Raw genomic sequence first — 13,250 nt, 5'->3', positions numbered from 1 at the left:
AAATGCTCCAGTGCCCAACATCAAGCAATTTTCATCAGGGGAGAACTACTACTAGTAAATCATCCAAAGACAGTGAAATCTTGATTATATATACGTCACAGCAACTCACTTACAGAAAAGATATCTTGCTACCAGGGCCGTATCTAGGAATTTGAGGCCCTAGTGCAAAATGTAAAATGAGACCCTAAAATTATGGTTGCGCGAGAACTCATGAACACGAAATCATCTTAGATTGCTGCGATGTGGATTTGTCGATTGCAGCGGAAGATGACTGCGGCGGGCTGGCGAGGCACGGCCGACGAAATCTCGAAAAATCAGTTAAATCAAATAATCATAAGCCATGCTGATCTGGAGATAGGTGAATTGTTAAGACTTGCCGTTGAACGGATGAACACTTACAAGAAAAAACAGACCTTTTGCTTTTTGCATTTCTCGTCATGAGTCCATTTCTTTTCTATTTAATTGGTCTAGAAATCTGCATGTATTATTAATTAAGGATAGCTAACTACTATTAGTATTAATATCAGACTTGCACCTTCCACTTTGCGGCCATGCTCGCTACATATATAAAATTTTGTGGGAGGAAACAAAATTACATTTTTCTGGACTTGTACATCGCAAACTACACTCGCCATCCCCGGCACCAGAAGAAGCAACACCAGTAGTAGCCGCCAATGCCAGCAGACATATTTCGATACCGTATAGCCAAATCACGGGAGAACACGTCGACCCCCCACGAAAGTCGCTAGGGGAAACAACAATGCGCCAAACGTTGTCTTTGGCCACGCTACGGTCCGTTTCACCGACCCAGCTAATGCCGCCATGAGCTTGCGCCTGCTTCCGCCTAGTAATCGCCACAGGGATCACCGAAACAATCTGTATAAATACATCCGATCTTTGTGCTTATCTTACCAAGCCATACAGTTTAACCATCGATCAAGCTGAGCTAGCTTCATCACTGTAGTATATATACCCAGTTAATTACTGATATCACCCAATGGCTTCTCGGCAAGCAGTGGTGCTCTTGGCTGCGGCGGCCATCGCCGTCTCCTTTTTCTCGGCGCCAGCCTCCGCCGAGGTCTTCATGGTCGGCGGCGACCCCGGGTGGACCCTCCCGTACCCCGCGGACTGGACCGAAGGCAAGACCTTCGCCGTCGGCGACAGCCTAAGTACGTACCAAATGCTATCACTTACTATCTCCGTCCCGAAATAAGTGACGTGGATTTGTATAAGAATCTATATAAATCCATGTCACTTATTTTGGGACGGAGGGAATACCACTGCTGGAACTTAAATTCTCCCGCAAGCGTTGGAGCTAATTTTCAAAACCATCTATGATCGGCCGAATGTAAATGCAGTGTTCATGTACTCGCCCGGGAAGCACACGGTGGTGGAGCTGGGCGGGCCGGCGTTCAGGGCGTGCAACGTGACGGACAGCAACTCGCTCGGCTCCTGGACCACCGGCAGCGACACGGTGGCGCTCGACAAGCCCGGCAAGAGGTGGTTCGTCTGCGGCGTGCAGGACCACTGCGCCAAGGGGATGAAGCTCGTCGTCAACGTCGGCGCGCCGGGCCCCGACGCGCCGCCAAAGTCCTCGGCCTCTTTCGTCGCCGGGGCCGTCTCGGCAGCGGCTGCGGGCGTCGTGGCCGCGGCCGCGCTAATGTTCTGATCAGTACTCACCGTCGATGGATCATGGATATAATCGCCGGTGTGCGTGCATTCTAAGAGTGTCTTTCCTTTTCTTTTTCTTTGCTTCGATGGATTTTTATCATGTACTATGTTGTCGATCAGTCGTGTTTGAGCTCTAGCTACCAAAGGTGGAGTGGAAGGTCCTCTGTCGAAAAGTATGTACGGCAGGTCGGGCTATTGAATCCCAATCTATATATTAGTGGTGTTATTAATAATTTGATGAATAAAAATGGTTGCAATATTTGTTACAGAAAAACGGTGTTTCTCTCTAAAAACCGATAAACGGTGTTGAATTTAGAGTAAATTTCACAAAGGTAGTCTTCTCACCAAGCCCCACTTTTGCTAATTTGTTCACAGAATTACAGGCTTCGTGTCTAATTGTCTCACATCACCCAAAACGACGGCTTACATGATTTTGACAGTATTTCTAACAAATGGGTCCCGTATGTCAGACCCACGTTTTTTTCATTGAACCCGTTGCCTTTTTTTCCCTCGTCCTCTCTTCTTCTAGCACACAGAAAAACAGCCCGAGAAATTGATCAAGGGACAATTGAGGGACTAAAAAGAACATTTACGTATTTTTCAACAAATTGAGGGACGAAAAATATACTTTTCTCATAATTAAACAACGGGAGAAATTAATGAAAAATGCATTGTCTCTTTCACCGGCTAGCTAATGCATGCCGCCATGAGCCTGCAGCTTAATTGTTCTAGCTCGCTGACTTGTTCAATGTGCTATATACTACTATATGTGTCTAGCTAGCAGTCCTGGACTCCTGGTACCATCTATAAATGATGCAGTTAACTGTCAAGCCAAGATCTAGTTTGATCAACTCCTGCAATACACATGGCTTCCCAGCGGCAAGTGCCACTGCTCACGACAGCGGCTATCGCCTTCCTAATAATCCTACCGTGGCCGTCCTCCGCCGAGGAATACAGGGTGGGGGGCGTCTTCTCGTGGAGCCTCTTGTACCCTTCCAACTGGACCGACGGCAAGAACTTCACCGTCGGCGACAGCCTAAGTAAGTATCAATGATCTCCTCTAAACTTTAATTTCGCCCTCGAATCGACCAGCAGAGATCAATCTCTCGCTAATTATTCAAGTGTTTCTTACGACGCACCGCGCGCGCAGTGTTCCTGTACCGTGCCGGCAGGCACACGGTGGTGGAGGTGACCGGCGCGGGGTTCAGCGCCTGCAACGCGACGGGGAAGGGGAACCAGCTGGGCTCCTGGAGCTCCGGCCGCGACGCCGTCAGGCTCGACAAGGTTGGGAGGAGGTGGTTCATCTGTGACGTGGAGGACCACTGCACGCGTGGCATGAGGCTCCTCGTCACCGTCGCCGAGGACAACGCCACGTCGTCGGCGGCGGCGGCGCCCTCTCTGAACTTTATTGATGTTGGCGTCACGGTGGCCGTGCTGGTGATCGGCGCCTCGGCCGCGCTCATGTTTTAGCTGGGTCGATCATCGACGACGCCCCCGCGATGGCGTGATACGACATCAAGTATTGACCTGTTGTTTGTTGCTCCTTGACTTATTAGTTATGGTTATCTTTGTACCGGATTTACTTGTTTGGCTTTGTGGCCAACTTCTTGCTTGGTAACGACGAAGACGGCATTTCTTTAGGCTCAGTTTGGCATTCCCCAACTTGTTGTGTTCAACTTATCTTATGATTTACTGCGAAAAAATACACACGAAAGTAGAGAAAAGTTGGTTATATCCAAACACGAAAATACGGAAAACCAGGTGAGAAAAACGGGATTATGATAATGGACCGCGATACCAAACGGAGCCTAGTGTCCTCTATCAGGCAATCAGCAAAGCCTTTATCATGTGCTATTCTAAGGTACTCTTTGGAGAAAAAAAAACATGATGTACAGATGGACGGTAATGTCACGTGGCTTACGGTAGTTTTGGGCATATTTTAGTGGACACCATCTAATCGCCAAAACAATTAAAAATAAAAAAAAATAGGAAATTGCGCTAATTGTAAGTTGTGAGATGTCCATCTGCTATTTTCATATCCCTTTTAGTTATTCTTCTTAATACGTAAAAATTTACTTTTGCTTGGATTTTTTGTCAAATCAATTGTTTCCGCAGCATTCACGGGAATCTGATGCTTCATTCCTTAATTTCATTTTCCCCCATCGGTGCACACATGTTACAATTACAATAGTTAGCAAATGTCCCAAAGGGCAACACGCGAGTTATCATCTAGTACAATCAGTCTTAGCTATGCCACACTTAAAATTAAGCAAAGTGTAGCCAAGAAAATGAGTGGCATGCACAATTGTGGTGAACTTTAGCAAAGATGAAGGCGGGCAATAAAGTGTGGCAATTTACAACCATTGCAACTAATTAAATACACGGCTAATAATTAAATTGCGGCGGCCTAAGTTTAAGCAGGTGACGACTTTAGGTTAACAACCTCGAGAACTCCAAATTCATATACTATAGTCTAACATTGCTCGGTTCAGACTAAAGGTGCAAACGGGATCCCGCGAAAGTCCCGCTTCTAGTTCAATTCTCAAATCTCCTATTCAAATTCTGAACAAAATTTCACAAAACCACTGTTGTAGGGGATAGGGTTTCACGGAGCCACCATCTCAGGGGTTCGCATCAGTTTGCCACTACTGTAGGGACAATAACTATCAGTTTGACCAAATCTCACGGATTAGTGCATTTGACATCGAAGTGACAAGTTGGGCTCGTGTGTAAGGTCTTTGCCATTTTCAACAAAAACCCTGACTTTTTTCTTTTTCTTCTTCTTGACCCATCGTCTTCATTAAGGGAGCAGCAGCACCCAGACACGGGAGCCGCGGGCAGGCGGCGCGGGCCGGCGGCTTCTTCTCCAGGCGCGGGCGCAGGAAGGCGGCGCGGCCACGTGGCACGAGTGCGGGGAGGCGGCGCGGCGTTGCGGGCCGGCACGGGCGCGTCGGCGCGGGCGCGGGGAGGCGGCGCGGCGGTGCGGGCAGGTGGGCACGGGCGCGGGGAGGCGGCGCGCGCAGGCGGGGAGGCGGGCACGCCCGCACGGCCGAACGGGCACGGGCACCGGGAGGCGGGCACGGGCGCAGGGAGGCGGCGCGGGGAGGCGGACGGGCCCGGGGTGGCGGCGTGGGCAGGCGGGCACGAGCACGGGGAGGCGGCGCGGGCAGGCGGGCACGGGCGTGGGGAGGCGGGCGCGGGCAGGGGGCAGGGAGAGCGAAGTCAAGCCTCCTCCAGACCACGAGCAAAGCACCTGCATCCGAGGCGGCGCTCTGCGCCATGGGCCTCGTCAGCACCGGCGAGGTGGCCGGAGAAGGGGAAGAAATGGAAAAAGAAAATTAATGAAAATAACATGGGGCTAAATGGATAAATTGGATGCCACATGGAATCTTACAAGTGGTCCCAACTTGTCAGTTTTGCTCTCAAATGCACTAATCCGTGAGATTTGGGCAAACTGATAGTTATTGTTCCTAGAGTAGTGGCAAACTGAAGCAAACCCCTGAGGCGGTAGCTCCATGAAACTCTAGTCCCTGAAGTGGTGATTTTGTGAAATTTACTCAAATTTTGAATAGAAGATTTGAAAACTGAACTAGAAACGGGACTTTCGCGGGATCCCGTTTGCATCCCTAGTTCAGACCATTCTTCTCCGAATCAACTATGCTAATTATAAGCCTCACATTTCAATGCTTTGATTGGTTATTAGCTCTATGCTTTAATTGTTCGGTTTTACTATTTCTTAGGCCACTGAGAAATAATTATTTCTTAGTCGATGATAACAACTTTTTGATTCAATCATTGAGATTCGTGTAAGATTAGTGTAGTTCCGATGGATAAGAAAATCTTCATTGGATGGATACGATTGGTGACTGCGAAATGACTATTTTTCACGCGAATGAGAAATAGACACTCCCTTAATTGTTTAATTGGATACAGATCCTAGCAGACCTCCGTAACTTATGCTATTTATTAATGCTATGATACTGTCTAACTAAACAGTCTTGCCAACCCATTGAGTGATCTAGCTGCAGGGTTTTGATTACCAACGATATTTCCGGCTATTCCGGTTATTGCTCGGTAATCGCATTTCCCAACCTCCTCCTCCTGGCAAAATAATGGGTTTATCTGAAAAAAATCTCGAACTTTTTAATTTAAGCCACAAATAAACATGCGACGTCTTTTGACTAGGAGAAATAACTCCGTCCACTACGTACATTATGACTTAATTTGCGGAATTACGTATGTGTGATACATAATCAACTTGAAAAACAAAAAATTAACTGAATTTAAGATTTGGTAAAAAAAACTTCACGGATAATGTACCGGGATTTTCTTATTACCATGGTCACCGCAAATTAAACCTGGACCTCGGAGAAAAAGGGAATCCCATAGCCAAAACCTTGGCTACCTGAGCATCTATATATGTAGGATACGAGGGATGATGTGCATGGAAGATGTCAATACCCCGTAACCAAATCCCCAAAGAAAACGTCAACCCTAAAGCCGACCGAGTCCAAAGTCCAAACTCAAATACAATGCCTTGTCTCTTGCCATACTGCGCGTACATAAGCATCCCTGTCCGCCGATAAGAAGAAGAAAAAGGAACACTCCGTCTCTTTCACCGGCCAATGCCGCCATGAGCCTGCAGCTAACTCGCTCCAGCTGACTATTTCAACATGTGCTAGCTGTTCTACCTAGCTAGGTACCTATAAATACATGTGCCACGGCACTCCTCTTGTCAATCCAGATAGCTAACTAGAGCTGCGATTAACTAGCCAGCTCAGAGTAGCTAACCATCTGAGCTAGCTGCAACATTATAGCTTCGCAACACATGGCTTCCCGGCAAGTGCTGCTCATGGCCGCGGCGGCAATCGCTGTCGCCGCCGCCATCCTACCGGCACCGGCCTCCGCTGAGGTCTTCAAGGTTGGGGACGATGCCTTGTGGACCCTCGGGTACCCTGCCGCCTGGACCAACGGCAAGACTTTCGCAGTCGGCGACAGCCTAAGTATGCATGCACACATGCACCTCTCTCTAACTTGCAGTCTATCACTGAGGTTTTGTTTGGATGTAAACATTAAAAGGCTTGGAATTGCATTGATTCCAATGCCAATATGGCAAGATATTGATATTGGGATTGAACGTCAATATTTCTGTTTGGATGTTTAGGCATTCGAAACCTAAACTTAATTCTAAGTGTTCTTCTCCTCGGCAGAGTTCGTGTACCCCGCGGGGAAGCACACGGTGGTGGAGGTGACCGGCCAGGGCTTCAAGGAGTGCAACACGAACGGGAACCTGGGCTCCTGGGGCTCTGGTAGCGACACCATCAAGCTTGACAAGACGGGGAGGAGATGGTTCATTTGCGGCGTGGGCAACCACTGTGAGAAGGGGATGAAGCTCCTTGTCACCGTCGCTGGTGCCAACGACAAATCATCACCGGCGACTTCTCTCAAGTACAATGTTGGTGCCGGGGCAACCGCACTGGCCGCCGGTGCCGCGGCCGTGCTCATGTTGTAGGCCAATCATGGGGATTGGGCCAAGCAACACCCCATGACATGACAGTTGATCGATAGACCGATGGACGGCTTTGTTTGCCAAGAGCATGAACAACATTCTCACTATTGTTACCAAAATGTGCCATTACATGGAATGAAGAGTTCGATAAATAAACAACGTTTTGTTGTCTAAGTCTTCTCTAAAATTTTCCTCACTGCTACAGAATCATACTTAAATTTTAAAACGTAAGGCATATAACTTTTGTTGACACGATCAACCTTGTATAACAAAAAAGGTACCAATATATATTGTGTCAAATTACGATCATTTGATTCATTGTGAAATATATTTACAAAGTATTTTGCATCAAAACCTCCATCATTGCATTATACCCCACGACCTCATAATTGTAAGGATGTCGATGGTTTAGATTTTATTTTAGAAACAACATGAATGGTTTGGGTTTTTTATCACATGATTAAGTTTTTGGAGATTTGTATGTCGTTGTACACTTTAACAATATTAAGACCGTGTGAATTGATTGATGAGAGGCAGGGGTTTTCCTCCTTTAAAAAAGGTGTTTTCTATAGAATCTTTACAAGTGTTTTTTTAAGAGGATTAAAAGTGTTTTTTATAGAATCTTTACAAGTGTTTTTTTTAAGAGGAATAATAAAATTATTCATTGGGAATATGAATAACCTTGTTTTTCTAGAAATATCCTTTTTTTTTGTTCAAGAGGACATTTTTTTTTGAGAACGTAGAGGGCATATAATTTTGAGGTTTTGAGATTAATGGAGCTAGCCCATCTCGAAGGCCCAGGCCCGCTTCCTTTGGTGATGCTCCCATCGAGTCCGTGACTAACCGACTATACATAACATGGAAAAAGCCCACGGCGTCATTTCCAATTCCACCCTCTTCTTCGCCCCCTCCAGATCTCCGACCCAACCCATACAAACTCAAACCCCCACGAAAACCCTCCCCCCTCTCATCGCCGCCGAAACCCTAACCTAGACGCGCCGCCGCCGCCGGCCCCCCCGCCGCCATGTCGAACCCCAAGGGGTCCAAGATGCTCCAGTTCGTCAACTACCGCATGCGCGTCACGATCCAGGACGGGCGCCAGCTCGTCGGCAAGTTCATGGCCTTCGACCGCCACATGAACCTCGTCCTCGGCGACTGCGAGGAGTTCCGCAAGCTCCCGCCCTCCAAGTCCTCCAAGACCACGGGCGAGCGCGAGGAGCGGAGGACGCTCGGCCTGCTCCTCCTCCGCGGCGAGGAGGTCGTCTCCATGACCGTCGAGGGCCCGCCACCGCCCGACGAGTCCCGCGTCAAGGCCTCCGCCGGCGGGGGCGCGCTCTCGGGCACGGGCGTCGGGCGCCCCGCCGGCCGCGGGATCGCCACGGGGCCGCTGCTCCAGGCCCAGCCCGGCCTCTCTGGCCCTGTTCGCGGCGTCGGCGGACCGGCACCCGGCATGATGCAGCCGCAGATCTCGCGGCCCCCGATGCCAAACCTCTCGGCGCCGCCGATGTCGTACCCGCAGGTCGGCCGCCCGCCGATGCCCATGCCCATGCGCCCTGGTGGCCCGCCGCCTATGCAGATGCAGTTCCAGCGCCCGCCGGGGCCGCCTCCTGCGCCGTACCCTGGGGGCCCGCCGCAGCAGTTCATGAGAGGGCCACCACCCATGGGGCCGCCACCGGGGAGGCCAGGGATGCCAGGCATGCCCCCACCGCCTGGGATGAGGCCTATGCCGCCACCGCAGTTTGGACAGCCTCCCAGGCATGGGATGCCACCACCGCCGCCTGGTCCACAGCAGCCTGGACAGAACCCCCAGCAGTAGAACCTTTGAGGTAAAGTTCACTGCTAGAATCCTTGCATTTGAATTCTAAATTGTTAAATTTATCTTGCTAGTTGCCATAATACTCTGATATGCTATTTATTCAGTTCAGTTGGGTGAACTGTAGGTGTGCTTTAATTTGTGTTGATGCTCATAGTTAAATGTACTTTGAATTTATTGCCGTGGGAACGTATTTTGTTGATCCTAGTTCTAGTGTTCTGCACAATGCTTAGCCGATGTGATCTGTCGTGTGTATCTGAAACTTCAGTGTTCATGTTCCTTGCTAACTATGTTTGTTGGCCAGAATTCTTAATGCGGTGGCTTTTCTGATACCTAACAGTCATGTAATTTGTGTGTTTAGATACTTGTATATGTTTGTGAAACTGTGATATTCTATTGCTGGTATTAAATCTGTATGATAGTTTTCCTGTGTACATAAATCTTTTTCATTCCAGATTAGTTTCACTTCCTCCTCTAGCCTATAAGGAGATAGCACCGTACCAGTTGTTATGTGTTCTGCCGTCATGGCTTACCTATTATCAACTGAGGCAAGATGCGGAATTGTTTAATATCTTAGCCATACATGTTCAAAGCAAGTACAATGCAATAATGGGTTTGTCCTATGCATAGTAATATTTGCTAGAAAAGAACGATCTCGTGTTGGATGGTGTACGCATAAGCCTTGAGGGAAATTGTCAGATATATTTGGATGAAGCAGGACTCAGCTGAGTAAAGATAACATTATTCATGGCAGACTGGAATACTACTTTCAGACTTGGGAGTTTAGCTCTGAAACTACTTTTACTACTCCCTCCGGTTCATATTAGTTGTCGAAATATTACATGTATCTAGACGCTTTTTAGCCATAGATACATCCATATTTGGGCAAATTTGAGACAATTAATATGGATTGGAGGGAGTAGTTAAATTTCAGCATGTTAGGAGCGAAGTCAGAATTAGGATTTAGTATTGTCTACTAATTGATTAAAATATAGTATATAAGAGCAAATCCGAGAACTTCTCTTTATAGCGTTGTTATGAGAAATTCTGATGTTCTCACAAAAGAGCGTTAATACGGACTCCTGGAGCGTTAATTCATTTAGTGTTCTCTTTGTTTTTCAATATTGCAGTGCCAATGAATTCATTCAAATGATCATTGAATTTGTCATAATGACACAACTCTAAACCATAATCTATCAGTAAACTCTCCATTCGATAACCTGTTTGTCTAGTGTGATGATTAATTCATCAAGGTAGGTATTCTTTGTGTTGACCTTTTCCTCTAGGCCCTATTCACTGCCTTAGTACTGAAGGTTTTCCAATGACTCTGTCATTATGAATGTGCATCCTGGTTTTGCTTGTCTTTGTTTGATTACCCTCTTGTGGATGTTGTATCTTGTGTTGCAGTAATTCTTTTACATAATCCTAAGATGATCTTGAACGATCGCTTCCTATTAGCCCCAAAAGCTGTGATTTAGACTGATTTAGGCTGGGCTTTTAAGCATTTTTCGCCCCCCTGGGTCTTGGGCCCTATAAGCAACCTAGCCCCCCCCCCCACCACCCACCCCCCCCCCCCCCCCCAATCTCAATTATTGCCTCTGTCCCTGGCTTGTAGAGCTGAGATGAATGCTATTAACCTTGGAGAACAACGTTTGTATCAGGGATTGTTGATAATTGGATGCAATGTGTTCTTATATCTTTGTAGTAAAAAAATAGTTCCATGCAGGGTTTTTGTTGTAGGCCAACAGTTCTAAGCTAGATGGAATGTTTTGCAATTGTATTGCAGCTTATCATTGCACACAATTTAGTTGATGCATATTCTTGCTGCATTTGGTGCTGAACTTTCAGTTTCCTCCCCAGGTTCAGTTGTTACTATCCCACCTCCTATGGAAGATTTGTCTTGAGAAGCGAGACAGGCCTTGTCAGCGTAGCACTCTTGCTTTTGATGGTGAGGAGATGGACTGTTTCGGATGCAATGTACGTAAAAGAGGCTGGAGCTTGTTTAACTGTTGGGAAATTGTTGAGTTAGGGACATGGTAGTCTGTTTTATTCTGTCGGATCTTGTTGCCCGATGTGCTTGCACTCGTATTGTGTTTTCTGCAGATCTTTCTTAGCACAATTGACTTCAGATCGTAAATTGCCTGGCTTGCAGCTTGTTTGTGTATCTGTTTCATTTCCTTCTAACTTTTTCCTGAACAATGCTGTTACTCCTGGCTCTGAATTGCCAGTCTGTGGCTGCTATGTTGCACCTGGAATCATAAAAAAAATAGCCTAATTTTTGCTTGCTATGCATACAAAATTGTCGTGGCTTGTGAGCTACTTGAGGTGGACTTGCAAAAAAAAAAAACATGACTCCCGTTCGAGTCGAAAAGAAATGAGTTGACTATGAGCACAAGCTTGCAAGGAGCGAATCGATGTACAGTAGGTCATTTCAACTAGTTCAGATCATTACAGTGAGCCAACCCAATCCAAATACGAAGATAGATGCTTTTGACTCGCTGCAATTTGGATTCAGATCATTACAGTGAGCCAATCCAATTCCGAAGATAGATGTTTTCAACTCACTGCAATTTGGATGCCGTCCCAATCCCAATTTCAGTGCTAGATACTTGTGAAGTTGTATTTGGTCAGGTATCTTTTGGAAGGCCGGGGTGCAGGCGTGCAACCCCATGGCAGCTGCACGCGCTGGAGCCTGGAAACCTAGAAGCCAAAACAGGTGTTTGTTTGTGTCATGATCGATCTCCAACGATGCATGGCTCACAGCCACATGCCATGATCCATGAGTGTACAACTCCCCGATGCCATGAGGCGACAATTCTACGGACGGCTCCTTGGCGGACCCTGGCCGGAGCAGTCAAGTCTGATGAATAATTCGTCGGTTGGAATCGGGACCCCTAGCTGATTGATGGATGATACATACCATGAAACAGGAATGAGACTTGCTAATCTTACTAGTAGAATCATCTGCAGTGCCAACGGCTCTCTTCGTGCACTCGGGCTGGGTGTCTGCTACGCATTTGGTGTTGCTGTAGATATAAATTTATGATTTTGTACTAAAAGTGATATCGTCTTGCTGATATCTTGACACCGTTTGATTTATTTATCTACGTTGATCATCCGGTAGAAAATGTTTCCGAAATTACACTCCAAACTGGTCCCAAGTGTTGGAGCTTTTGTCCAGTGCTAATCTTTACAAGCAAACTAAAGGAGTTCTTGCCTTTAAAATTGGAGGATGCTTTATTTTCCACTTACGAAGCTTTTTTACTATCGACATATAACCAAACTGTCCCCGGTTAACGCTGAGGAAGCATGAGATTGATGCACGGCGGATGGTCGTAGCAGCAAATGATTTCTTCCCGAGAAAGCGACGGAGATCGGTCACCCGGCCCATGCATGCAACCGACCGAATCTAGCTTTGTTTTGGTCGACTTTGCCTGTGATGTGAGGCGGGGGCGGATCCGGACTAGCTAGGATGTTTAGAAGAAGAAGACATTGACTATCTATCTTATAAGTATCAAAATCTGCAAGTATAGCACCATTAGGTCTATCTTAACATCCTTCTCCTTCGGTTTCTGGTTCCGCCACTGATGTGAGGTGTATTGCGCAATCGAGTGCTCTTGCTCGTAGTCTCGTATAGGAACCATTGGAAACAGCAGCAGCAAACTGGAAAGGAAAAAACATTTGTGCATCCCTTTCGAGGGCGGGCCACTGCAGATGCTCTTGTTTCAGCTGGGCCGGACTTTACAGAATCTTTGCGGTAACTTAAATTTATTTAAATATGGATGTATTTAGATCTAAAAAAATGTTAAAATACATGTAATAAAAAATCGGACGCAGGGAGTACTATGCCAACCACCGGTCGGCTGGGGTCCGGGGAGTTCTCACTACTCGCCATGTCGACCATTTCCAGATTAGATTTTTACTGTTTGCTGATACAGACGTTAGCTCATGAAGAACAGCAGCGAATTGAAGTGTAGCAAAAAAGAATCAAATGAGCGGTGGCGCCAAATTAAGGAGGCGATCTGCCACCTACCCTATAACGGAGAGAGACGCAGCAACGTGATTATACATGGCACCACCCAAATTAAATACACTTTTTGTTCTTTTCCTCCATCTCTTGACCACCACTGCTTTTCTTTCACACACCGTGTGGCAGGCCAAAAAGGATTTTTGTTTCTAGTTTTTACATTTCTCTCTCCAAAAGTAACTTTTTTTTTTCTTTCTGGTGCTGCAGATGTGTTATGTTAGGCTATGTTA

General features: G+C 46.9%; 4 protein-coding genes across 4 annotated transcripts; all 4 read left to right on the top strand.

Annotated features, from left to right (window-relative positions):
- Positions 1-925: 925 nt before the first annotated feature.
- On the top strand, positions 926-1,907 carry LOC100825783 (basic blue protein). The gene is made up of 2 exons (XM_003561340.2): positions 926-1,169; positions 1,359-1,907. The coding sequence occupies exons 1-2, from the start codon at positions 998-1,000 to the stop codon at positions 1,667-1,669; spliced, it is 483 nt and encodes a 160-aa protein (XP_003561388.1). The 5' UTR covers positions 926-997; the 3' UTR covers positions 1,670-1,907.
- A 575-nt stretch (positions 1,908-2,482) lies between these two features.
- On the top strand, positions 2,483-3,317 carry LOC100825475 (basic blue protein). Its single transcript, XM_003561339.2, has 2 exons — positions 2,483-2,711; positions 2,822-3,317. The coding sequence occupies exons 1-2, from the start codon at positions 2,537-2,539 to the stop codon at positions 3,139-3,141; spliced, it is 495 nt and encodes a 164-aa protein (XP_003561387.1). The 5' UTR covers positions 2,483-2,536; the 3' UTR covers positions 3,142-3,317.
- A 3,107-nt stretch (positions 3,318-6,424) lies between these two features.
- Positions 6,425-7,354, top strand: LOC112269990 (mavicyanin-like). Its single transcript, XM_024457583.1, has 2 exons — positions 6,425-6,674; positions 6,882-7,354. Exons 1-2 carry the CDS (start codon positions 6,500-6,502, stop codon positions 7,181-7,183), a joined length of 477 nt encoding a protein of 158 aa, XP_024313351.1. The 5' UTR covers positions 6,425-6,499; the 3' UTR covers positions 7,184-7,354.
- Positions 7,355-8,064: 710 nt separating this feature from the next.
- On the top strand, positions 8,065-11,192 carry LOC106865937 (small nuclear ribonucleoprotein-associated protein B'). The gene is made up of 2 exons (XM_014897980.2): positions 8,065-9,006; positions 10,854-11,192. The coding sequence occupies exon 1, from the start codon at positions 8,205-8,207 to the stop codon at positions 8,994-8,996; it is 792 nt and encodes a 263-aa protein (XP_014753466.1). The 5' UTR covers positions 8,065-8,204; the 3' UTR covers positions 8,997-9,006; positions 10,854-11,192.
- Positions 11,193-13,250: the final 2,058 nt, after the last annotated feature.

This window comes from Brachypodium distachyon, chromosome 1 (genome assembly GCF_000005505.3).
Source record: "Brachypodium distachyon strain Bd21 chromosome 1, Brachypodium_distachyon_v3.0, whole genome shotgun sequence".
NCBI classification, from domain to species: Eukaryota; Viridiplantae; Streptophyta; class Magnoliopsida; order Poales; family Poaceae; genus Brachypodium; species Brachypodium distachyon.
This window is presented reverse-complemented; position numbering and strand designations above follow the sequence as displayed.